The 27526-nt window shown below is 32.7% G+C and overlaps 1 protein-coding gene across 1 annotated transcript in view; it reads right to left on the minus strand.

Moving 5' to 3' along the window:
- Window positions 1-27526, minus strand: part of LOC141544634 (uncharacterized) — a 117723-nt gene that overhangs the window by 41804 nt on the left and 48393 nt on the right. The window contains exons 16-20 of the mRNA XM_074271029.1: window positions 25957-26033; window positions 22105-22509; window positions 19155-19363; window positions 5807-6428; window positions 3540-3680 (exon numbers count right to left, since the gene is read on the minus strand). Coding sequence (XP_074127130.1) covers window positions 3540-3680; window positions 5807-6428; window positions 19155-19363; window positions 22105-22509; window positions 25957-26033 — 1454 coding nt within the window. The remainder of the gene's footprint in view (window positions 1-3539; window positions 3681-5806; window positions 6429-19154; window positions 19364-22104; window positions 22510-25956; window positions 26034-27526) is intronic.

The raw sequence follows: 27526 nt of genomic DNA on the forward strand, positions 1-27526 counted from the left end.
TTTATATCTTTAGAGGCTTATTTGAAGAAAATTGAGAAAGAGAAGATTAACGAATTGGGCTTATAACTTAAAAGGCTAGAAAAAGACCAAATTATAAACCCCCAACCAAAAATTAAACTCGAAATACAAAAATTAAAAGGAGAAATCAATAAAATTGAAAGTAAAAAAACTATTGAATTAATAAATAAAACCAAGAGTTGGTTTTATGAAAAAGCCAATAAAATAGATAAACCTTTGGTAAATTTGATCAAAAAAAAGAAAGAGGAAAATCAAATTGATAGTCTTACAAATGAAAAGGGGGATCTTTCCACCAATGAAGAAGAAATTAGAGAAATAATAAGGAGTTACTTTGCCCAACTTTATGCCAATAAATTTGATAACTTAAGTGAAATGGATGACTTCCTCCAAAAATATAGGCTCCCTAGATTAACAGAGGAGGAGATAAATTGCTTAAATAGTCCCATTTCAGAAAAAGAAATAGAACAAGCTATTAATCAACTCCCCAGGAAAAAATCCCCAGGGCCAGATGGATTCACATGTGAATTCTACCAAACATTTAAAGAACAATTAGCCCCAATGTTATATAAATTATTTGAAAAAATAGGGGATGAAGGAGTCCTACCAAATTCCTTTAATGACACAGACATGGTACTGATACCTAAACGTGGTAGATCGAAAACTGAGAAAGAAAATTATAGACCAATCTCCTTAATGAATATTGATGCTAAAATCTTAAATAAGATATTAGCAAAAAGACTTCAGAAAATCATCTCCAAGATAATACACTATGATCAAGTAGGATTTATTCCAGGAATGCAGGGCTGGTTTAATATTAGGAAAACTATTAATATAATTGACCATATTAATAATCAAATTAATAAGAACCATATGATCATCTCAATAGATGCAGAAAAAGCATTTGACAAAATCCAACATCCATTCCTACTAAAAACTCTTGAGAGTATAGGAATAAATGGATTATTCCTTAGAATAATCAGGAGTATATATTTAAGACCATCAGTAAGCATAATATGCAATAGAAATAAACTGCAACCTTTCCCAGTAAGATCAGGAGTGAAACAAGGTTGCCCACTATCACCATTACTATTCAATATAGTACTAGAAACGCTAGCCTCGGCAATAAGAGCTGAGAAAGAGATTCAAGGAATTAGAGTAGGAAATGAGGAAATTAAACTATCACTTTTTGCAGATGACATGATGGTATACTTAGAGAACCCCAAAGACTCTGCTAAAAAGCTACTAGAAATAATTCAAAATTTCAGCAAAGTGGCAGGATACAAAATAAATCCACATAAATCCTCGGCATTTTTATATATCACTAACAAAATGCAACAGCAAGAGATACAAAGAGAAATTCCATTCCAAACAAATGGTGAGAGTATAAAATATTTGGGAATCCATCTACCAAAGAAAAGTCAGGAATTATATGAGAAAAATTACAAAACACTTGCCACAAAAATAAAATCAGATTTAAATAATTGGAAAGACATTTAGTGCTCTTGGATAGGCCGAGCGAATATAATAAAGATGACAATACTCCCCAAACTAATCTATTTATTTAGTGCTATACCAATCAGACTCCCAAGAAACTATTTTAATGACCTAGAAAAAATAACAACAAAATTCATATGGAAGAATAAAAGGTCGAGAATTGCAAGGGAACTAATGAAAAAAAACTCAGAGGAAGGTGGTCTAAGTGTACCTGATCTAAAGCTATATTATATAGCAGCAGTCACCAAAACCATTTGGTATTGGCTAAGAAATAGACCGGTAGATCAGTGGAACAGATTAGATACAAAGGACAAAAAAGGGTACATCTATAGCAATCTAATCTTTGACAAACCCAAAGATTCCAACATTAGGGATAAAAATTCATTATTCGGAAAAAACTGTTGGGAAAACTGGAAATTAGTATGGCAGAAATTAGATATGGATCCACACTTAACACCATATACCAAGATAAGATCAAAATGGGTCCATGATTTAGGCATAAAGAATGAGATCATAAATAGATTAGAGGAACAGAGGATAATCTACCTCTCAGACTTGTGGAGGAGGAAGGAATTGATGACCAGAGGAGAACTAGAGATCATTATTGATCACAAAATAGAAGATTTTGATTACATCAAACTAAAAAGTTTCTGTACAAATAATACTAATGCAAACAAGATTAGAAGGGAAGTAACAAATTGGGAAAATATTTTTAAAAACAAAGGTTCTGACAAAGGTCTCATTTCCAAAATATATAGAGAACTGACCATAATTTATAAGAAACCGAACCATTCTCCAATTGATAAATGGTCAAAGGATATGAACAGACAATTCTCAGAGCAAGAAATTGAAACTCTATCCACTCACATGAAAGAGTGTTCCAAATCACTACTGATCAGAGAAATGCAAATTAAGACCACTCTGAGATACCACTACACACCTGTCAGATTGGCTAAGATGACAGGAACAAATAATGACAAATGTTGGAGGGGATGTGGGGAAATTGGGACACTAATACATTGTTGGTGGAGTTGCGAAAGAATCCAGCCATTCTGGAGAGCAATCTGGAATTATGCCCAAAAAGTTATCAAACTGTGCATACCCTTTGACCCAGCAGCGCTACTACTGGGATTATATCCCAAAGAAATACTAAAGAGCGGAAAGAAACATATATGTGCCAAAATGTTTGTGGCAGCTCTTTTTGTTGTAGCTAGAAACTGGAAGATGAATGGATGTCCATCAGTTGGAGAATGTTTGGGTAAATTGTGGTATATGAAGGTTATGGAATATTATTGCTCGGTAAGAAATGACCAGGAGGAGGAATATAGAGAGGCCTGGAGAGACTTAAATCAACTGATGCTGAGTGAAATGAGCAGAATCAGAAGATCACTGTACACTTCAACAACAATACTGTATGAGGATGTATTCTGATGGAAGTGGAAATCTTCAACATAAAGAAGATCCAACTCACTTCCAGTTGATCAATGATGGACAGAGGTAGCTACACCCAGAGAAGAAACACTGGGAGGGGAATGTAAATTGTTAGCACTAATATCTGTCTGCCCAGGTTGCATGTACCTTCGGATTCTAATGTTTATTGTGCAACAAGAAAATGATATTCACACACATGTATTGTACCTAGACTATATTGTAACACATGTAAAATGTATGGGATTGCCTGTCGTCGGGGGGAGGGAATAGAGGGAGGGGGGGTAATTTGGAAAAATGAATACAAGGGATAATATTATAAAAAAAAAAAATATATATATATATATATATATATATATATATATATATATATATATATATATATATATATAAAAGAATTGATGCAAAGTAAAATGAGCAGAATCAGGCTCAATATAAAAATGGTATAAATGGGTACAAATTATAGATGTTATAGATCATGTTCTGTCAGTTTAAATGACAGGCACAGTTATCAGAAATGATGTTTTAATATTGGTAAAAATAATTATAATGAAAACACTTTCCATCAATTACAAATTACTGAATTTTTATATACATACTTTATTTGTGGTGTAATCTATTTTTTTCAGTCGTTGCTTTATATCTGACATCTTTTGATAAAGTGACAGACCCAAGTTTAAAGTACTGGATTTTTCTCTTCGGAAATCTGCAAGTTCTTCTTGAAGCTTTCGTATTGTATTCTGATAGAAATATATAGATAGAATTTCATATGTCAGTATTAGCTTTTATGAAATAAATATACTTCAAAGTTAATTGATATAAATATTGCCATATGCAACTTAATTGAATAAACATATTCATGGTTATCATAGATTACCAGAAATGGTCTTAGGGACTAATCCAACCACCTCATTTAGCAGTTGAGGAAAATGAGACCCAAAGAGTTTAAAGAAGCTAAGTCATAAAAGTCACTATTGAGAAAAGAGTTGGAATTTAGTTCCTGAAAGTACAAAGTTCTTTTGACTATACCAGATACCTTGCATTTAGCATGGACCAAATGCTTCTCCTTGCTCATCATAAACCATTACTTTCACTCTGATTTCCCCATTCAATCTTCTTCAGAATTACAATACCTCCAAAGTCATAGTAGGAGATAAAGCTTTTTGCGTGCAATTTACATGGAAGGTGGGGGAATGGTAGGGGTAGACTATATAGTTTCTTATATCTGATAGATATTACCTTCTATTTTTCAGAAAAAAAATTTCTTTGCATCTGCCCTTCTAAGGACACTTATAAGAAAAAGATGCATTTTCTTTCCTCTCATAGTTTTCCCTGGAGAATGATCATATTCACTGTTATGCTTATCAGGCTGGATGAAATTACTTTAATGGATTGATCTGATTTGATGAAATCAAAAAAAAAGGAGGGATGGAAAAGAAAGGAGGAAAATTTTCAAAGCAGTTCCTTATTATGCAATGAGATAAATTATATTCTTGGTTGTAGTCAATGGACAGAAAATATGGAAAACTATAGAAAATATGGTAGCTCTTCCACCTATGGATATAATTTCTTTTTCATTCTCAAACCTAGCAGGAAAAGGAATATACATATAAAATGCACATGTACACACAAAACAAACACATATATGTGTATATTACTATTCATATGTTATTAAAGAAAATACTGTGCATTTTCATGATAAAGTAAATTATTGCATATATGACTAATAGTAAATGAAGTTTAAAAGTAAAAGAATTTAAAATTTTCTCTCATTAGATAAGATTAATTATCTTGTAAAAATAATTCAAATAAATCTAACACCGTTTCAAACAAAAACAAGCTAAAAAAATCTAATGTAAAATTGTCTAAAGAAAATTGGCAAAATTAACAATTACTACCCAAAAAGCCCTAAATTCCATTGTGAAATGAATAGATTATAAAATGAATAGATTATAAAGACTAAAAATAAAATCTAATTTTTATTATCTGAAATTGTTATATAGTACAATAATCCTTCCATTCACTGAAAATATGAAAAGCATCACAGAAAAGCAAGTCTAACAGAATTGGTATTAAACAGTAAAAAGCTTTCTATTTTCAATAAATAAAAGGTTCTGATCCCAAAACTGCAATTCTGGACATTATGCGACAAGGATCACTAAAAATTGTGAAAAAATACTGACATAAATAATAAATATGTAGTAGGGAATTAAAACAAATCTTTTTAAATGGCTTTATTACCACACAACAAAACTAATACTTAATGTATACTCACAGTCTCTGAACAGAATGTCCTAAATTTTAAATAAAAGTAGTTACTAATCTTTGTAATTTCACTAAATATATGATCAGCTGTTTAATGCTTTTAAAATTAGTTCACAGTAATTAAAACTAGTCAGATTGACAAACATGTTTTAATAGTTATGGAAAGGATAATTATAATGCCCTATAGTATCTCAATTTGGATGACTAATTTGAATAGTTATTTCAGCATTTCTGACAATTTATTCCAGTGTAGCATTAAATGGAATACCAGGCAAATTATTAGAACTACAAATTTATCAAATATAATATATTTACTTAAAAATGCTTAACTCTACCTACATTCCTTAACCAATAATATACATTTACATTTTCATGGGCTAGCTACACAATACTTATAATCAAAATGAGTCATCTTATCTAAAAAATGAATCAGGTTGGTTTTTATCATGAATGCTTCCTCATTCTCCTTTCTTACATAACAGAAATTTTAGACTGAAAGTTACTAATATCAGAAAATTGCTAAAAATTCAAATTCCTAATTTATCTTGATCAAAATAATTTTGAAACGAATTTCAAAATATTAAATAATATAAAGACCTACCTTTCTTTCTGCCTTCTCATTTTCAAATTTATGTAGTTGCTCTTTTACATGGATGTAATGATCAATTAGCTTTTTATTTTTCTCTTCTGCCACACAATCCTGTTTTTCAGTATTAGCATAAAGGGTCATAGAGTTATCCCTAAGCTGCACTATAATACCATTTGATACCACTACCTTCAAGACATCTTTGTTTTGGGCATCTTCAAATAGTTTTTGATGCTGCTTAATTTCCTTCTGCATCTGGGCTAATCTTTCTTGCTTGGACTCTTGTTTGAAAATTGATCTATTCAATTTTTCCTCTTGAATATGATGTAACTTTTTGAGGGCCTTTAATTTTTTCATAAGCTGCTTTAATTCTCTTTGCAATTTTTCCAAAATTAATGTCTTTTTTCTAAGGGAATCACTTAGTCGGTGGTGCTCATCTTCACCTTTAGAAACCTGAACTGACAGGAAGTCATTCTTATCTACTATTTTGTCCTTTAAAAGAAGCCATTCATCTCGTTCTTGCTGAAAGATTAAGTTTGATAGCTGAAGTTGATGATCAAGTACAGCAGAACTTACAGAGGAAAGGTAATTCATTTCTGACTGTGGTTCTTCTCTGTTTTGTTTTTCACCTTCCAATCTAGAGTTCAGTATTGCATTTGGAAAAAAAAAATAACAATTGCAAGTAATTATGTTATATAGTCCTGAAAGATTACTGAAAATGGATAAAATTTTAAAATAGTCAAGTGAAAATTTTGCATTAAACTTTGGGAGAAAAACTTAAATTTTAATTATCAGGATTCTTTTTTTAATTAATATTTTCCCTATCGTAGTTTTAAGTAAGTTTTTATTTTCACAATATACACATAGTGTAACATTTACCCTTGCAAAACCTTGTTTCTGAAAATTTTTCTCCCTTCTCATCCCCCCCTTCCCTTAGACAGCAAGTAATCCAATATATGTTAAATATGTGCAATTATTCTGTACATATTTCCATATTTATTATTCTGCACAAAAAAAATAGATAAAGGAATAAAAAATGAGAAGGAAAGAAAAGCAAGCAAACAACAACTAGAAAGGTAATACTTGAGACCTGTATTCAGTCACCAAAGTGCCCTTTTTGAATACAGGTGGGTTTCTCCATCATGTCTACCTGAATTGATATAACTCATATTGTGGAAAAGGGCCAAATCCATCAAGAATCTTTTTTACTTTTTTAAGATATCCACCAGTATTTCAAGTCCAGTCAATTACCAGTCAAGTGTCTGCTTATAGTAACTTTTACCACTATTTTAAGGTTTGAAGATATAGACAGCATGCTAAATGTAGGTGTCAACCACTAAGGAATCAAGAATCCTGCCTGTATTATTCATATAGAATAAGACAATTTTCTGGAGTGGTAATCAGAATTTGAAATAATTTTCAGGAAAAACTAAGGAGACAAACTTTCATTAGAGACATGTTATGTTGTTCCTATTTTTGATTTATTATTTTCAGTATTTCACAACCCTTCGTGATTGAGGTATTGAGAAAATATTTTCATAAATTTCAATGATGAGTAAGAAAATAAAATAATTATAATTAACAAATAAGGAGTATAACCTTCAACAATGTTGGATCAGAATCATATAGAAAGATAGTCCTACTGAAAATATAAAGGATGGGTTAAATTGTGAGGAAGAAATTCTCAAATATTTCCATAGAGGGCGGAGCCAAGATGGCGGAGAAGATAGACACGAATTTATAAGCTCCCTTCTTCCCTCAATACCAACTAGTTAAATCAGCCTCAAAAATAATGCTGGACTGATTAAAAACCACAAGTATTAGAAGTACAACTTACCAGCTGAAGAGAATCTGGAATTTCAACAGAAAAAGTCGGTTCCAAGGGGAGGGAAAAAAGATCAGCACAGACAGGGTTAGGTGCTACACACTGTGCCAAACAGGCTGGGGAGAACTCTAGGATCAGAGAAGCCACTAGGATAGAGGAATCTGGCACAGGCTGATAGCTCTACTCTGCTTATAAAACAGCAGATCAGAAGAGAAATCAAGCCACTTTAAAATATAAAGCCAGATCCTAGAACCACCCCAATCTGGAAGTGACCTAACACCAATCTTGGCACGGCTGTGCAGCCGCCTTCTGCTATCTGGGGCTTCTCCTTGGGGTAGTTAAGAACCTGAACAGCGGGGGATACACCCCGAGGCAGCCTCTAATCCACATAGTTTGAGTGCAGGGGCTTTTCGCCTGTCAGCTGCTAATATCCACGGCCCCATGGGAGGCTTTGGCTGGGGTTTGTGATGCTTTCACTGTTCAGCCTTAAACCTCAGGGCAGTCACTCGGTCACACAGCAGGGTTCCTCACTGGGCACTTCTCACACTGCAGGGGTGCTAACCACCTCTGAGGCATTTCTGGAGAGGGGGGAGGAGAACTCTCTCCAACAGCTCTCTCTTAGCCCAGTTACAGGATTGCTGCATCCATCCGGTTTGGGAGGAAGCTGATAAATAAATTTTTTACCAAAGGGCAGACCCACCCCAGAGTGTTAACAATGAGTAAAAAGCTGAAGAGAATGATTGACACCTTCTATACAGAGAAAGAGCAGGTATCCAATCCCGAGGAGGCTAACAGCAGAGAGTCTCCAGATAACACACTAAAGGGGAATGATACCTGCCCCCCATCACATAACTCTCTCCTAGAAGAGACTATTAAAAAGTTAAGAGAGTTTGAAGAAAAATGGGGAAAGGAAAGAGAAGCTATGATAGAGAATAAAAATGTCCTGAAATTTGAGTTGGAAAAAATAAAGAATTCACAGGAGGTGGAGGGAAACAAAATTTGTGAATTGGAAAAGGTTAAAAAAATCACAGGAAAGTAGGATTTCTGAAATGGAAAAGAGAAAAAAATTCCCAAGAAAGTAGGATTTTTGATTTGGAAAAAGAAAAATCACTTAAAAAAAAATTAGTGAAATGGAAAAAAAATTAAACAAAGCAAAATAATTCATTTAAAAACTCAATTGGACATATACAAAAAGAACTAAAAATATGAATGAAGAAAACAACTCATTAAAAATCAGTCAAACAAAACAAAACAAAACAAAAAAAAAAAAAAGAAAAGCTGGAGAATAACGACAAATATTTACTGGGAAAATCTATAGACCTGGAAAATAAATCTAGGAGAGATAACATGAGGATCATTGGACTTCTCAAAAATTTTGATGAAAAAAAAACCCTAGATTCTATTTTACAAGAAATCATCAAAGAGAACTGTCCAGAGATAATAAAAACAGAAGGAAAAATAGTCATTGAAAGAATTCATCGAACACCTTCTGAAGAAAAATCTAAAAAAAGAACTCCACGGAACATAGTGGCTAAGGTGCAGAACTACCAAACTAAGGAAAAAATATCGCAAGCAACTAGGAATAAAAAATTCAAATATCAAGGTGCCAAGGGTCACTCAAGATATGGCTGCCTCCACATTATTATGGATAATTTGAATTTACTCATATAATATTAAAAAAAGGGATGTAGTAAAGTGAAGGGGATAGTATCAGAAAAAGGGAAAGAAGAGATAAAAAGAGAGAAACTACATCCCAGGAAGAGGCATAGAAAATCTACCACATCTGAGGGAATTTAGAGACGGGGAGAAACATTGTGTGAATCTTACTCTCATAAGAGTAGGCTCAAAGAGTAAATAATTGACATATTTGTTTTTCAGAGAATTCTCTTTCACTTCATTATAAGGGGGGAGAGGAAAATGGAAAAGGAAAAGGAGAAAAAGGGAAGGGTACAAGAAAGGGGAAGGGACTTACAAGGAAGAGGGAGGGATACTAAAAAGGGAGGGCTGCACGTCACAAGTAAGGTCTGTAAATTAAATACTGAGGAAGGGGTTCAGGAGGGACAAGGGAAAAAAAGCATAAACAGGGGATAATATGATAGCAGGAAATTCAGAATTAGTAATTTTAACTGTAAATGTGAATGCTATCCACAGGGATAGAAGACTGGATCAAAAATCAGAACCTTACAATATGCTATTTACATGAAACACACAAAGTAGGGAGATACATATAGGTAAAAGGTTGGAGTAGAATCTATTATGCTTCAGGTGAAGCCAAAAAAAGCAGGGGTAGCCATCCTTATCTCAGATCAAGCAAAGGCAGAAATTGATCTAATTAAAAGAAATAAGGAAGGAAACTATATCCTGCTAAAAGGTAGCATAGACAATGAAGCCATATCAATACTAAACATATACGCACCAAGTGGTATAGCATCTAACTTCCTAAAGGAAAAGTTAAGTGAGGTGCAACAAGAAATAGACAGCAAAACTATAATAGTGGTAGATCAACCTGGCACTCTCAGAATTAGATAAATCAAACCACAAAAATAAAAAAGAAATTAAAGAGGTAAATAGAACATTAGAAAACTAGGTATGATAGATCTTTGGAGAAAACTGAATGGTGATAGAAAGGAATATACTTTCTTCTCAGCAGTTCATGGAACCTATACAAAAATTGACCATATATTGGTCTCAAAATTAAATGCAGGAAGGCAGAAATAGTAAATGCCTTCTTCTCAGATAACAATGCAATAAAAACTATATTTAATAAGAAGTTAGGGGTAAATAGACCAAAAAGTAAATGGAAACTAAATAATCTCACCTTAAAGAATGACTGGGTGAAACAGCAAGTTATAGAAACAATTAATAATTTCACCCAAGATAATGACAATGATGAGACATCATACCAAAATTTGTGGGATACAGCTAAAGCAGTAATAAGGGGAAATTTTATATTTTTAGAGGCTTATTTGAATAAAACAGAGAAAGAAGATTAATGAATTGGGCCTGCAACTTAAAAAGCTAGAAAAAGACCAAATTAAAAACACCCAACCAAAAACTAAACTTGAAATTCTAAAATTAAAAGGAGAAATCAATAATATTGAAAGTTTAGAAACTATTGAATTAATAAATAAAACAAAGAGTTGGTTTTATGAAAAATCCAATAAAATAGTTAAATATTTGGTAAATGTGATCAAAAAAAAGGAAAGAGGAAAATCAAATTGTTAGTCTTACAAATGAAAAGGGGGATCTTTCCACCAATGAAGAGGAAATTAGAGAAATAATAAGGAGTTACTTTGCCCAACTTTATGCCAATAAATTTGATAATTTAAGTGAAATGGATGACTGTTAGGTTCTTACTAAGTGCTAAGTTGGTACTTGACAATTCTCTAGTTCTGGCCATGACTGGGAGTTTTATTTCTGGGGAAGAGCTTGCATGCTTAGGAGGAGCAAGTTCATTGGTTGAAGTAATTTTTCCCAGAAGCCCTTGCATTATCCCACACCCATTTTCTGGGAGGATAAAAGAGGGAAATCACTACTCTGGACCAGAGTTAACGGCAACTGTCTGGATACAACGGTTCTCTACAAGAAGTGGATACAAAGGTTCTCTACAAGAAGAAGAATCTGTCTGAGAGATTTGAGTTGACATAACAGATCTCCTCCCAGAGAGCAATCAGTAGCTTCTGGAGACAACAGCACGTTACAAATTGGCGTCCACAATGTGGGGCAAGGACTTTTGCTTATCCCAACAAGGACTTATTCTGAGCCCTTCAGAGGAGCTAGCCCAGACCTTCACATTTAAGAACTTATTCTGAACCCTTCAGAGGAGCTAGACTGGACCATTGCAGATAACTACCTCCAAAAATATAGGCTTCCTAGAAGCCTAGAAGCCTAGAAGCCTTCCAGAGGAGGAGATAGTCCCATTCAGAAAAAGAAATAGAACAAGCTATTAATCAACTCCCCTGGAAAAAATCCCCAGGACCAGATGGATTTACGTGTGAATTCTACCAATCATTTAAAGAACAATTAGCTCCAATGTTATATAGACTATTTGAAAAAATAGGGCATGAAGGAGTCCTACCAAACTCCTTTTATGACACAGACATGGTACTGATACCTAAACCAGGTAGACTGAAAACTGAGAAAGAAAACTATAGACCAATCTCCTTAGTGAATATTGATGCTAAAATCTTAAATAAGATATTAGCAAAAAGACTTCAGAAAATCATCCCCTGGATAATACACTATGATCAAATAGGATTTATACCAGGAATTCAGGGCTGGTTTAATATTAAACTATTAATATAATTAGTATAATCAAATTAATAAAAACCATATGATCATCTCAATAGGTGCAGAAAATGCATTTGATAAAATACAACATCCATTCCTACTAAAAACGCTTGAGAGTATAGGAATAAATGGACTATTCCTTAAAATAGTCAGGAGCATATATTTAAAACCATCAGTAAGCATATTATGTAATGGAGATAAACTGCAACCTTTCCCAATAAGATCAGGAATGAAATAAGGTTGCCCACTATCACCATTACTATTCAATATTGTATTAGAAATGCTAGCCTCGGCAATAAGAGTCAAGAAAGAGATTAAAGTAATAAGAGTAGGTAATGAGGAAATCAAACTGTTACTCTTTACAGATGATATAATGGCATACTTAGAAAACCCCAAAGACTCTGCTAAAAAGCTATTAGAAATAATTCGCAACTTTAGCAAAGTTGCTGGATACAAAATAAATCCACATAAATCCTCAGCATTTTTATACATCACCAACAAAATGCAACAGCAAGAGATGCAAAGAAAAATTCCATTCAAAACAAATGTCAAGTGTATAAAATATTTGGGAATCCATCTACCAAAGAAAAGTCAGGAATTATATGAGCAAAATTACACTTGCCACAAAAATAAAGTCAGATTTAAATAATTGGAAACATATTCAGTGTTTGTGGATAGGTCAAGCGAATATAATGATGACAATACTCCCCAAACTAATCTATTTATTTAGTGCTATACCAATCAGACTCCAAGGAAACTATTTTAGTGGCCTAGAAAAAATAACAACAAAATTTATATGGAAGATTAAAAGGTCAAGAATTTCAAAGGAATTAAAGAAAAAAAAAGTCACATGAAGGTAGTCTAGCTGAATCTGATCTAAAGTTATATTATAAAGAAGCAGTCACCATTGGTATTGGCTAAGAAATACACTAGTCGATCAGGGGAACAGATTAGGTATACAGGACAAAATAGGGTACAACTATAGCAATCTATTGTTTGACAAACCCAAAGATACAAACATTTGCGATAAGAATTCATTATTTAAAGAAAACTGTTGGGAAAACTGGAAATTAGTATGGAAATTATATATGGACCCACACTTAACACCATATACCAAGATAAGATCAAAATGGGTCCATAATTTAGGCATAAAGAATGAGATCATAAATATATTAGAAAAACAGAGGATAGTCTACCTCTCAGACTTGTGGAGGAGGAAGGAATTCATGACTACCTTTCAGACCTGTGGAGGAGGAAGGAATTTATGACCAGAGAACTAGAGATCATTATTGATCACAAAATAGAAAAATTTTATTACATCAAATTAAAAAGCTTTTGTACAAACAAAACTAATGCAAACAAGATTGGAAGGGAAGTAGCAAATTGGGAAAACATTTTTACAGTTAAAGCTTCTGATAAAGGCCTCACCTTGAAAATATATAGAGAACTGACCCTAATTTATAAGAAACCGAACCATTCTCCAATTGATAAAAGGTCAAAGGATATGAACAGACCATTTTCAGATGATGAAATTGAAACTATATCCACTCATATGAAAGAGAGTTCCAAATCACTACTGATCAGAGAAATGCAAATTTAGACAACTCTGAGATACCACTACACCCCTGTCAGATTGGCTAAGATGACAAGAACAAATAATGATGATTGTTGGAGGGGATGTTGGAAAACTGGGACACATTGTTGGTTGAGTTGTGAAAGAATCCAGCCGTTCTGGAGAGCAATTTGGAACTATGCCCCAAAAGTTGTCAAATTGCATACCCATTGATCTAGCAGTGCTTATATCCCAAAGAAATACTAAAGATGAGAAAAGGACCTGTATGTGCCAAAATGTTTGTTTGTGGCAGCTTTTTTTGTAGTGGATAGAAACTGGAACATGAATGGATGTCCATCAATTAGAGAATGGTTGGGTAAATTATGGTATATGAATGTTATGGAATATTATTGCTCTATAAGAAATGACCAGCAGGATGAATAGAGAGAGGTTTGGAGAGACTGATGCTGAGTGAAATGAGTAGAACCAGAAGATCACTATATACTTCAACAACAATATTATATGAAGATATATTATGATGGCAGTGGATATCTTCAACATAAAGAAGATCCAAATCACTTCCTGTTGATCAATGATGGACAGAAACAGCTATACCCAGAGAAGGAACACTGGGAATTGAATGTAAACTATTAGCACTACTGTCTTTCTACCCCGGTAACTTATACCTTCGGAATCCAATTCTAATGTGCAACAAGAAAATTGGATTTACACACATATATTGTACCTAGGTTATACTATAACACATTTAAGATGTATGGGATTGCCTGTCACATACGGGAGGGAGTAGAGGTAGGGAAAGGAAAATTTGGAAAAATTTATACAAGGGATAATGTACTGTCAAAAATAATTTTATAATTATAAAATTAATTTAAAAAAATAAAAAAATGTATTTCTATAGGAAAATCAAGGGAGATTATGCATGTTGTTTATAAGCTATTATTGTATACTTTAGAACACCCAATAAGTAAGCTATTATTAGTAAATTAGTATATAGTATTTCCTATGCAATAAGTACTGTGCTAAGCATGGGGATATAAACAAAGTTAAAAACACTAATCCCTGCCTTCAAGGTCCTTACGTTCTAAATGGGTAAAAATTCATGAAAGCAAGCTACATATCAAATATCTGGGAATCAGAAAAAGAAAAGCAGTCATTTAGTTACTAAAGGGACTGAAAATTGACAAGAAGTCAAATTTCAGAAAAACCTGGAAAGACTTACATGAAATGATAAAAAAATTAAGTGAGCAGAATTAGCACACTGTATATCAATATGGGGTGATAATCATCTATCAATAACGTAGCTCATTTTAGCAATACAATGATCTAAGGTAATCTCAAAAGACTGAAAAATGCTATTCATATCCAGAGAAAAAACTGATGGAGCCTTAGATTTTTCATGTTTTTGTTTGTTTGCTTAGGTTTTTTCTTCTCTCACACCATAACTAATATGGAAATATACTTTACATGATATTACCTACATAATCAATATCAAATTTCTTACTCCTTTAGGGAGGAAGGGAATAAAAAAGGAAGAGAGAAATTTTAGAACTCAAAATGTTTAAAAAATGAATGCTCAAACAAGTCTTTTATTTTTTTTTTTATTTTTTTTTTAACCACAGGGGAAAATACTCTTAAAACAAATAAAAAGAATAGCAGGTAGGCCAGTATAGCTGGATCTCAGAGTTAGGGAGTGATAAGTGTGAGAAAACTGGAAAAGCAGGAAAGGGACAGGTTGTAATGGCTTTTAAGAGGGAAGAAAAGGAGTTTATATTTGATCTTGAAGGTGATAGGGAGCCAATACTATTAAAGGAGAAGGCAAAATAACATGACAAGTTTTATGCTTGAAGAAAATCATTTTGGCAGCTTTGAAGAATGGATTAGTGTGTGGAAGATTTTCATTCAGAAAAAGAAAGAGAAAGGCAAGTGCAATAATACAAGAGGGAAAGAATGCTTGCATTATACTGATGATTGTTATTAGACAGAAATGGACTGTTATAAGGGATGCTAGAAAGGCAGAAAATTTGTCATTATCAAAAGGAGGAGTTAAGGATGTTATTAAGCTTGCAGTCCTGAGTGAATTGGAAGAAGGTGCTGTCATTGATAAAAGGGATATTCACAAGAGGGGAGGGCTTAGGAAGAAAAGATAATTCTCTGAATTTCAAAGATGTATGGGGCGACTTCCGGCCCAAATGGCAGAGAGGACACACACATCTACTTAAGCTCTGTCTTTTCTCTAGAATTTATTTCATGACAATCCTCGTTATTAGTGCTTGACACAAAACAAAACAAAACAAAACACAAATAATTACCAAGAGAAGATATCCTTAAAATTCACCAGAAAAAGATCTGTTTTTGCTCAAGAGTAGGGACTGCTAGATTGGCCAGAAACTGAAGGCAAGCTGCAGCAGCACAGCAAACAGACTAAATCAGGCATCTCACAGATAAGCAGATAGGAGGGGGCTGGGGTATTATCTCAGTCAATTCTGTGGGGAGAGCTTTATTACAGTGTTGGCTATTTTGCCCTGGCAGCAAGCCAGTAGACAAGGAGACAAACTAAAAACACAGTGGGTAAAGAATATAACCCCCAAAAGCTAGGGTCTCTCAGGACCTGGCCACACCCACCTGGAGTTTCTCAGAAGGCTCTCAGAGTCTCAGAGTCTCAGAGCACAGACATAGTGCAGCCACTGCTGTACTGCTTGTGCTTCACTGGTGCCCCCTGCAGTCAATAGAGGAAGCTCTATAATACCATCGACGCCCCCCTCAAAAAAAAAACAAAAACAGACTGCACTTTTTTTCTTATTTGTTTTGATTCTTCTTTGACACAATGAGCAAAAAATTATAATGGACTCTAACTATTGATAGCTTCTATATGGATAGAGAACAGACTTTAAACTCTGAGGAGACTAAAAACAGACTGTCTCCAGATGAATCCCTAAAAGGGGATATGATCTGGTCCTCAACACACAAAACTCTCATAGAAAAAATTCAAAAGGCTCTCACAAGAGAGTTAGAAGAAAATTTAGATAAATCAAACCACAAAATAAATAGGAAAGAAGTCAAAGAGGTAAATAGAATACTAGAAAAGTTAGATATGATAGATTTTGGAGAAAAATAAATGGAGACAGAAAGGAGTACACTTTCTTCCCAGCAGTTTATGGAATCTATACAAAAATTGACCACATACCACGACATAAAAACCTCAAACTCAAATGCAGTAAGGTAGAAATAGCAAAGGCATCCTTTTCAGACCACAATGCAATGAAAATTACATTACAAAAAAAAAAAAAAAAAAAAAAAAAAAAAAAAAAAAACCTGGGGAAAATAAACCAAAAATAATTGGAAACTAATTAATCTCATACTAAAGAATTATTAAGTGAAACAGCAAATCATAGATATAATAACTTCACCCAAGAAAATGACAATAATGATACATCATACCAAAATGTGTGGGATGCAGCCAAAGCAGGAATGAAGGGAAATTTTATATCTCTAGAGGCCTACTTGCATAAAATAGAGAAAGAGAAGGTCAATGAATTGGGCTTGCAACTAAAAATGCTAAAAAGGAACAAATTAAAAACCCAAGACAAACATTATACTTGAAATTCTAAAAATAAAATGATTAATAAAATTGAAAGTAAAAAAAAAAACATGAATTAATTAATAAAACAGAGTTGGTTCTATAAAAAAACAAAATAGACAAACCCTTAGTAAATTTGATTTTAAAAAAGTAAAGAACAAAATCAAATTGTTAGTCTTAAAAATGAAAAGGGAGAACTTGCCACTAATGAAAAGGAAATTAGAGCAATAATTAGGAGTTACTTTGCCTCACTTTATGCCAATACTAACTTAAATTATTTGGAAGAACACCTTTAAAAATATACCTTGCCCAGATTAACAGAGGAAGAAGTAAATTGGTTCAACAGTCCCATCTTAGAAAAAGAAATAAAAGAAGCTATTAATCAACTCCCTAAGAAAAAAATTCCCAGGACCAGATGGATTTACATGTAAATTTTACCAAATATTTAAAGAACAATTAATTCCAATACTATATAAACTATTTGAAAAAATAGGGATTGAAGGAGTCCTACAAAATTGCTTTTATACCTAAACCAGGTAGATTGAAAACTGAGAAAGAAAACTGTAGACCAATCTCCCTAATGAATATTGATGCTAAAATCTTAAATAAGATATTAGCAAAAACACTACATAAAATCATCCCCAGGATAATACACCATGACCAAATAGGAATGTAGGGCTGGTACAATATTCGGAAAACTACTAGTATAACTGACCATATCACTAACCAAATTAACAAAAATCATATGATCATTTCAATAGAAGCAGAAAAAGCATTTGATAATATACAACATCCATTCCTACTAAAAACACTTGAGAGTATAGGAATAAATGGATTATTCCTTAGAATAATCAGGAGCATATATTTAAAACTGTCAGTAAGCATTATATGTAATGGGGATAAACTGGAACCATTCCCAGTAAGATCAGGAGTAAAACAAGATTGCCCACTATCACCATTACTATTCAATATTGTATTAGAAATTCTAGCCTCGGAAATGAGAGTTGAGAAAGAGATCAAATAAATTAGAGTAAGTAATGAGGAAACCAAATTATCACTCTTTGCAGATGGCATGATGGTAATACTTAGAGATTCTACTAAAAAGCATCTAAATTAGTTAATTAGTTTTCAAGTCAATTAAATAAATACTGGCATGTTTTTTAAGCATTCTCTACTTTTTAAATGTTAATCCAGAACACTTCCCATTCAACTTTCATAAGTTGGAATTTTAGAGGTCTTCTAGTAAGTACAGTCCCAACATGAATTGTGAACCCTCTTTACCATATTCCTGCGTCTCATCTATCACCTAATGGTCCTAAGACTTTTTTAGATGGGGCAGCAGTTAACAGTCGCCTGCCTTTTTGCTCTTCCTCAGTCTGTCCAGAAGCCATATGAGCACTAGAAGGCCTTATAAAACAATGACTATGTGAGCACTTCTCTCTACCTTTCTGTCAATTCCCCTTTTTTATTGTGCCATCCTGAAATGACAGTAACCTATCTCCCCTCAGACCCATCTTACATGGTGGAGTGTTGATCACTTTTTAATGATTTGAATGTCTGCAATTAAAAGTATGAGCTTTTTCATGATCATCTAGATTGTCTGACTTTGGGGGAAGGTATCACCAATGTTTAGCCCATGAAAAGCACTTAAATTGATTTCATTCTTTAACATTTCTACAGATGGGGAACTTTTTTAATGACTAAGGGAACCCATCTTATTTTTGGAGTAGTTGTAGGCCTATTTTTATATCTCATTAGCACTTTTTATATATATGTGTGTATATATATATATATATTTTTTTTTTCTTTTTTTTTTTCTGGCAAGGGCCACCTATATCTTATCTTATATGCTATTCTTTTGGATGTCATCAAAGGCCACTTACCTTCTTTCAATAGAAACTGATGTAACAATTCCAAAATAAGAGAACATACTTATATCAATAGAACAATATCCATTCATGAGACCTTGATTTCTTTCCCGACAAAAAACAAGTGGATGCACAGTGAATCTGAATCTAGATTTTTAGAGCAAACTGAACATACCATGAATGTTAATATTTGATAATAATACTACAGTTAAATATTTTGACAAACTTACCCCTTTAAAACATGGTGTACAGGTGCTAAATTTTCCTTGGAAGAAATGCATGTTATTGGAATTTCTTCCTCAGGAATTTTATTTTCCTCATCTTTACCATGCTGATGGATCTCCATACCATTAACTTTGTTTTCAGTTGATTTATCACCATGTTTTCTCTCCAGTGTTTCTATTTCATTGTGTAGATGCTTTTGTTTTTCCTCTTCGACCTAAAAATAAAACTTAGTATTATTGTCACTTTATTGATGTGTATCTCTGTGTATGTAAACATATACACACAGTTTTATACATACACATTTATATGCTTACTTGGTACAAGTGATTTAACTAGTGCAAGGAGTAACCTGAAAAGAAAATTCCCTACCAATGCTGCCAATGTCTAGAACACAGAAATTAAATTACTTGCAGAGGTTGGACTTGAACTAGATCTTCTTGGCTTACTATCAGATATTGGCATATATTGCTGTCTTTAATTTTTCTACTTTTATTTTTAAATACACATTATCCTCAATATATATTATTTCCATTTTTTATTTTGGATATAAAAATGGTCATAATTTTATGCATTTTGTTTGAAAGCAGAAAAATTGACTGAAATTTCAAAATGATAACTATCTCATTTTGTTTCCTCATCCTTTTTTCATATTCTCTCATTTCTCTCCTTTAACAAGCAAACAGGAACAAAGAGACATAATATATTATTTATTTTTGGCCTTTTCCACCATGTCCCCACAATGAACCAATAGATCAAGTTTATTTCCCACCATGTGAGGGTTGTTTCCCATTCCATTTCTCATTTCTTATTCCTTACTGTCAAGTTTAAAAAGTAAAATAATAAATAAAAGCCCCCCCCAAAAATTGAAGGTCATCCCTGAAATATTGGCTTAATAACACAGGAAATTGAGTAGAATGAGATTTAGGCACTGTGACTGCTACCTTATGGAAAACCAATGCTATTCTCTGTGCAAATTCACAGAAGCATAATCTTTTTAGGATAGAAAAAATATTAGGAAAAAATATCTTAATCTAATGCTATCATTTTGTAGATGAGGAACCTGAAGCACAGATGCATTAAGTAACTTGGACAAAATCATAACCTAGTAGCAGAAGCCAGCTCATTGGATGGAGGTCCCCACATCTGATTCAGAATCAAGTGGCATTGTTATGGGACAGGTCAATTCTCTGAGAGCCTCCACAGCTGTGGATCATAACAACTGAAGGAGTTTCAAGGCATCCTTTGCTGATATAGGTGTTTTAGACTGGGAATGAGATAAATTGGAGGCAGAGGGAAGAAGAGAGAGGTCAGACAACACAACGGCCTCTCAGAGAGGTCAGAGAATAGCAACTAAGTCTCAGCCTCCTTGTATCATCCTCTCACAAGAGGAGATCCATTCTGCTGGTCTGGGTTGGATCTTAAGCAGCCATTGTCAGGTGACTCCCTGTATTCCAACAGCTCCCCTATATTCTAACATGGCATTATTTAGTAGTTTATATATATTTTAGAGTTAACATTGAGTTTATCATTGGAAGCTTTAAGCTTAAATATCAAATTGACCATTTTGGAAAGTCACTTATATTTTCTGCACTTCTATTGATTTGTCCATGAATATGGGTCACACCCCTTCATAGGAATAGTAATAAAGATCAAATGAGATGACTTTGTAATTTGAGAGTTATACAAATATTACTCTCATTATTTTTGGACAGGATCTGTGAGTTAATCAGTGTGAATAATGTCAAATGAGGAAACTCCCTCCACAAAGTTAGATCAACCTCTGCTCCTAGTATCAATTGGCTGGTAAGATCAATGGGACTTGCCCCAGGGTAACATAGCCAGTACATGTTAAAAGCAGCACTTAAATTTAAATTTAACTGAATGAGTTTGAATATCTATCCACTATCCTGTATTATATCTTCAGTTATTACTGTGAAGAGATAATTATAAGATAGACACATTAAGGTATAGATGAGCCAAAAGACCCTAGCCATGCAATCTAACTTTCCTGAACCTAAAATTTCTCATTCATAGCATAATGGGTCTTGATTCAATGATTGTCAATATTCCTTCCCCAAAACATAAAATTCAATAAATGAACTGTGCTAGTTTCATAGTATCTTAAGCCAGTTAATTTAACAAACATCTACAGCAAATGAAAAAATATATTGAAAAATAATTAAATGCAAGAAAAGGATAACTGAACTTGAAGTCAGAAGATCAAGATCTAAGTCCCAATTCTACAATTTATTAGTTGTGGGATAAATAGAGAGATAGCATATTAATGCCCTTTGGAAATGTGATATTAAGTGATTAATTAGAAAAATTGTGTTTAATTTTGATTTGAAAAGCAAAAAAAAAAATAATGATTATAGTAAAATCAGTAAAGATGACTTATCAGATCACCATCTTAGAAACAAGTATTACTTCAATCAGATGCATTTGTGACAAATTTTCCAAAATTAGCTTATGTTTTCAATATTTTTTTAGTATTTTAAGTCACAACACAATACACAATACAACATTTGACTAAGAAAATAAAAATGTCCATAGAAAGCAAAATTCTTTCCGATGTCAATTACAAGGATTTTCATAAAAGAGAATCTGAGTTCATTACATTTCTTTTAGGTCTATGTCCTAATTTTCTTTAGGGTTATCCTTGTTTTTTGGCTACCTAGTCTAATATTCCAATTTCTATATCTGATTTAGAAAGTTTCTTGTTTACATGCAAAATACTTTGAAATTGATGGAATAATTTAGATATAAAGATATCTATATAAAATAAAAAAAAAAAAAACTTTCAGGATATTTTTTTAACACAACTTTCAATATGCATTATACAAATAGTAAGCACTTCAACATAGCATTTTCATCATATGAAAAACCAATTCCACAGGATGATTGATGAAGAAGAAAAATTAAATAGAATATAGAGTGCCAGGAGGTGAAAGCTACCTTTTTTTGTGGTGGTATTTTTTCTCTCTCAAAAGTCAGGGACTCTGCTTGCAATATTCCAAACTCATATTTCAATCTTTGTGTATCTTGCTTTAATTCTTTGTCCAGGTGCATTTTTGAGATTTTGATCCTATGTGGAAGGGAGTATCTCTGATGTCTTGACTCATTTGTAGAATTACTAGCACTGTGATGATTATTCTCAAATAAGGGTTCTTTATGTTTTGTTTTCTCCTTACATTTTCTTGCAGCATAAAGTTCAGGCTTTTTTTCTTGGATGATTTCATCTTCCTTCATTTCATTTATAGCAATTTTTGAGTCAGCTCTTTGTATATTTTTTGCATCATAAGCAATATCCTCTTCATTTATATTGCAAGTACATTCAACTTCTGGCTTATCATTCTTAGGCTATAAAACAAGTAAAATATAACATTGGGATGGCACAAAAAAAATTAAATTCACTACTCTTTTTAACTAGTAAAATCCTTTACTACATTTATATATTTTTCCTATTCCTCACTTTTAAATTTCTTTAAATTAAAGGTCAAAATAAGTGTAAAAACAGCAACTCTAAGTTATTACTTAATTAGAATATGATTTAAAACAACTAAATTTTCAAAACATAGACTTGTATAGATTGTCCCCTTATGAAATTGGTTCCAGTGCAAATAATCTCTCTCTGTTTTACAAATTAGAGGCTAGGAATGGGCAAGAGAAGGCAAATAGTTTTTGAATATAATTCAGAACAAGAAATAAGAAATGATTACAATATATAACTTAAGCACTTGGGTATCGTGGAATAGGAATAGGAATTTAGCAATTGCCCTTTCAAAATAGTAAGACTATTCTCTGACCCAGTACACTCCTTCAAATGTTAAGATGATTTGGAATTATATTTCCATAATTACATGGGACAAACCACAGTAATGATGCCTATCTATGGTATTTGGGAATAAATTGTATTTTTAAAAATGTTTACATGACAGAATCACATTTTATCATTTGCAAATGACCACAATGAACTTTTTTTTTTCTCTTGTTCAGTCATGTCTGATTTTTCATAAGCCTATTTGAGATTTTGTTGGCAAAGATATTGAAATGATTTTCCATTTCCTCCTCTAGCTCACATTACTCATCAGGAAACTGAGGCAAAAAGGTTTAAATAATTTGAATGGGGTTATATAATTAATAATTATTTGAAACTATATTTGAACTCATGAAGATGAATCTTCATGACTCCAGGACTGAAACTCTATCCACTATAACACTTAGTTGTTTATACCAAAGTAAACTACTTTAAATTACCTTGAATATCATTTCCCCAAAACTGAACATTTTAAAAGTCACAATTTAAATAAGATGGCAACACTTTGTCTGATTTTCACTATATTCTAAATATACAGATCTATCAAGAAAATGAATGCATTACAAGTGGACAGGAATCTCATCCAAATAACCAAAACTAGTTGACAGTGAGTTTCAGCTACAGACATTCATTGTTAGGGTCTGTATTGCCTTTTAAAGCAGTCATATTCTTTATTGTTCTTTATGTCCTATGCCATGATAAAGTCTTATTTTCTTCAATAAACACAGAGGAAGTAAAAGAATCTTTTCATGCAAAAGGGCTCAATTCAATTTGCTGACTCGATGATTGTGGTACAATGTGGGCAATACTCAGATTAAAGTTTTATGATCAATTAACAAGTTATGTGGTACATAATTTTTAAGAAATCACATTGGAATGGTCATTTCAATTCTTGTTTCTAGGTCAGAGATATGACAGTTCAAATAAATGATTAAACTGTGTCAGGCAGAAAGATATAGAATTGAATGCCCTGGTTGTGAATTGGAATCTAGTTGTAGAAAGATGCTGTGGGAAGGTAAGGCTGTGTGACCTGATTCATTTTTCAAACCTCTCTTGTCCCTTGATTGTGCAGGTTGTGCCAACTAAGTGAACGTGATAAAGACTCGAGATCAGATTCTATTTTACAGAAAGCATCTGAAATATGGGCTTTAGGACTCTTCTGTTAAGGAAGACATTAATGGGAGATGCATGAAGCATCCTGAGATGATCCCCACTGAGGTCAGGCTAGCATCACAAGACCTTGCAGCAAATTTACACATTGAACTGAAGAATCTTTGAGTAATTACACTTTACCAGGGAGTTGCCATGGGATAAGAAAAGGTGAATATTATTGATTCCTGAGAAATTCTAACCTGAGTTATATGTTCCTGCATATTTCCCATAAAAGGTTCTAAGGAGGGTAATTAAAAATTGATGTGTTCATTATGACAAATTATACTAGATACATCACATTTCCTTTATCAAAAAAAAATGTTTTTTTTTAATCAGTAGAGAATAGAACACTAGCTTCAAAAAATGGCAAAAACCCAGTGTGTCTGGATTTCAACAAGTTTCTCACAAGGTCTTTGAGGATTAAGACAAAAATGTTAATTATATTAAAGAAACATTTGGACTTTTTTTCCTGGGCAGATCTAAAGAACACTTAATTCCTCCTGGAGGGCAATAGGTACTTATTCTATTTAACATTTTACACTGATGATGTGATAAATTGAATACTTATTAGATTTGTAAATGGCATGGGATTAGTAAAGGCTACAGATAAAATAAATTACAGAACTGAGATACCAATGCATCTTTATAGATTAGAACAATGAGATAGTGCTAACAAGGAACATTTCAAAAGGGACAAATTTAAAATACTGGAATTGGATTTTTAAAAATAAGCTGCATATGTTATACAATGGGGACAAAACAATTTTTCATAGAAATTCTCATAGAAAGATGTAGAAATATTTGCTAATGGGCCATAAGTTTAATATGGTGAGGCTATCAAAAGAGATAATGTGATCTTTGTAGCAAAAATAAAAGAGGATTCTTAGTGAGACTTGCCAGGCCTTTATTTTGTCTTCATAATTCCACATTATGATGCTTATTCAATGGAAAAGTGCAGGCCAGAGGAACTAAAAGAGATTTTGGAAGGGAGCCATGATTTATATCACAGGAAGAAAGTGGGAGTGTCTAGTTTATAGAAAAGGTAATTTAGAGGATGCTAGGATAATAGTCATCAAAAACTTAGGGGATTAGGATGCAGAAGGTCTTGATTTCTTCAACTTGACTCTTCAAGTCAGAATCATTAGCCTTGCTGTACAATATAGAAACCTCATCATAAGAAAACACCCCCAACTATTAGAGTTGTTCAAATATACAGGGGGCTGCTTTACTTGGGTTGTAATTTTTCAATGACAGAAAATTTTCAACTACTTTTGAGGGATACTGCAGACAGGATTATTTGGGACTAAGATAAACTACATTAATTTTGATCATCAATCTAAGATATTATTATTATGGCATTTTAATGAGATAACTAACATATTTTTATACATTGATAGAATTTAGTATATTTGTCTAAAGGACATACATTTCTAGATATTGACATTCCGGGTTATTTTTTTGCCATCAGTGACAATAAATTTTAGCTTGTCTATCAGAAAAAAATCAGGACTAAGATGCTCTTTCACATGCATCTAGATCTATGATAATTCTGTTATCACAATTATTTTGCCAAATTAGGGCAAAACAATGAAATAATCAAATAGTTTAAATTAACTTCTTTTATCACTTAAGAAAGGTACAAAAATACACTATCCTGGGACTGCTACTTTACTCTGTTATTACATAGCTAGGCTTTTGCTGTTGGTCCCTATAACTCCAAAGAAAATTTCAGCTTCTTAAATAAGACAAAAATATAAAAGTATACTAAATTCTGAAAAACACTTCTAGTAAAATTAGCATGATAAAATATCAAAAATTTCAGTATCACTTTTCCATACCTGTTTGTGGTCACTTTTATTTAAAATTTCTTGACTTCTATCTGATGTTCCTTTAAGTTTCAATTCTTTTTTCAAGTCTAAAGTAATATTTAAATGAAAATTATTTTATTTAGAATTGCTTTTCTTCTATGAATGAAATCATCCCCTCCTCTTCCCATTAACAGTAATAGCAGTTATGACAGATATAATTTTAGCTAGTGTAATCTATCTTGAGATAAGACATAAAATGTAAAAAACTTCTTTCTTTTGCATTTATCTGATTATTTTGCAATTTCAATCTGCTGTTAGATTTTAAGTTTCTTGTGAGATGCTCATTTCCCAGAAACAAAGTACAGAAAGCTGTAAAGTTTGATTTATATATTTAATCTGGCTTAGAATATTACCAATGAAAATTAAATATAAAATGGTAGAAACATATCTTTGCATGACCAATTTATTAGTTAGGCTAGCAGTAACTAACAAATTGTCAAGGGACGTTCTCAAAAACCAAAGAACATGAATTAGGGATTCCTTGCCTTAACAGAATTTTGGGAAGTACAAGATAAGAATAAATGGGAGTTGGTGAGGTGAGGAAAACAATGAGATAGGTAAGAGAGTGGTCAGCATCATGGGGATGAGGACCACATGACCAACTGGAAATTGGAACTGAGGGGTTAACAACCACTCCTTGCTTCTCATTTGGAACAAAATGTTCTTTGTTTAAGTCGATCTGCAAGGTTAGAGACTAGACAGACTTCTTTGGATAACAAGCCAAATATCCTTGAAGGATTTTTTGTGATATGAAGATCCTAGATCACATGCATCCTTCAAAAGTAACAGATATTTTTCACAAAAGAATATAAGCGTAATTAACAAGAGAAGAGGATTTCTCTAAATCAGGACTTTTTGAAATAAGTTCAGAGATAAAAAAAAAAAATCATGACTTAGGAAGAAAGAGGACAAAATCAATTTTAAAGAAGACAGAATCAATCTAATTATTTCAAAGCACAGAACAAAATATAAAATCTTAATAGTGAATCCACTGGCCAGGACTGACTCAAAGGAATAAGGAAATAAAATAAATGAGCTCTGATTACTTCAGTCATTCTATAAGCTACTCTGATTAAATCAGGGAAACATATAACGAAGATTCACAGATAATATTCCAATAGTTAATATGAAATTCGCTTTAAAAATCAGCTGAGAGCTAGATAGAATATGAACATGGAGAATAATTCAGTGGGGAAACGATTAAAAGAACCTTTAAAGAATTTTATGTGTGGTTTAAACAAAACCTACATAAACATTTAAACCAGAATATGACACAATTATTTAATGCATGGATTTTCTAATGATTCAACTCCTGAAATAAGACACAAAATAAGACAAAAGTACACTAAATTATGAAAAACATTTAAAAATTTAAAAGTAACATTAAAAATAGGATTAAGAAATAACATTCCTTATATACTAAGCTAATTGTAGCCCATTCAAAACAATGTCAAAGGAACAAATCCTGGAAAGTGTTACCTACCTAACCAGGTACTTTTCTGTTTTTGTGTTGTATACTTTCACAGGCAGTAATTCCATG

This window comes from Sminthopsis crassicaudata, chromosome 5, assembly GCF_048593235.1.
Source record: "Sminthopsis crassicaudata isolate SCR6 chromosome 5, ASM4859323v1, whole genome shotgun sequence".
NCBI classification, from domain to species: Eukaryota; Metazoa; Chordata; class Mammalia; order Dasyuromorphia; family Dasyuridae; genus Sminthopsis; species Sminthopsis crassicaudata.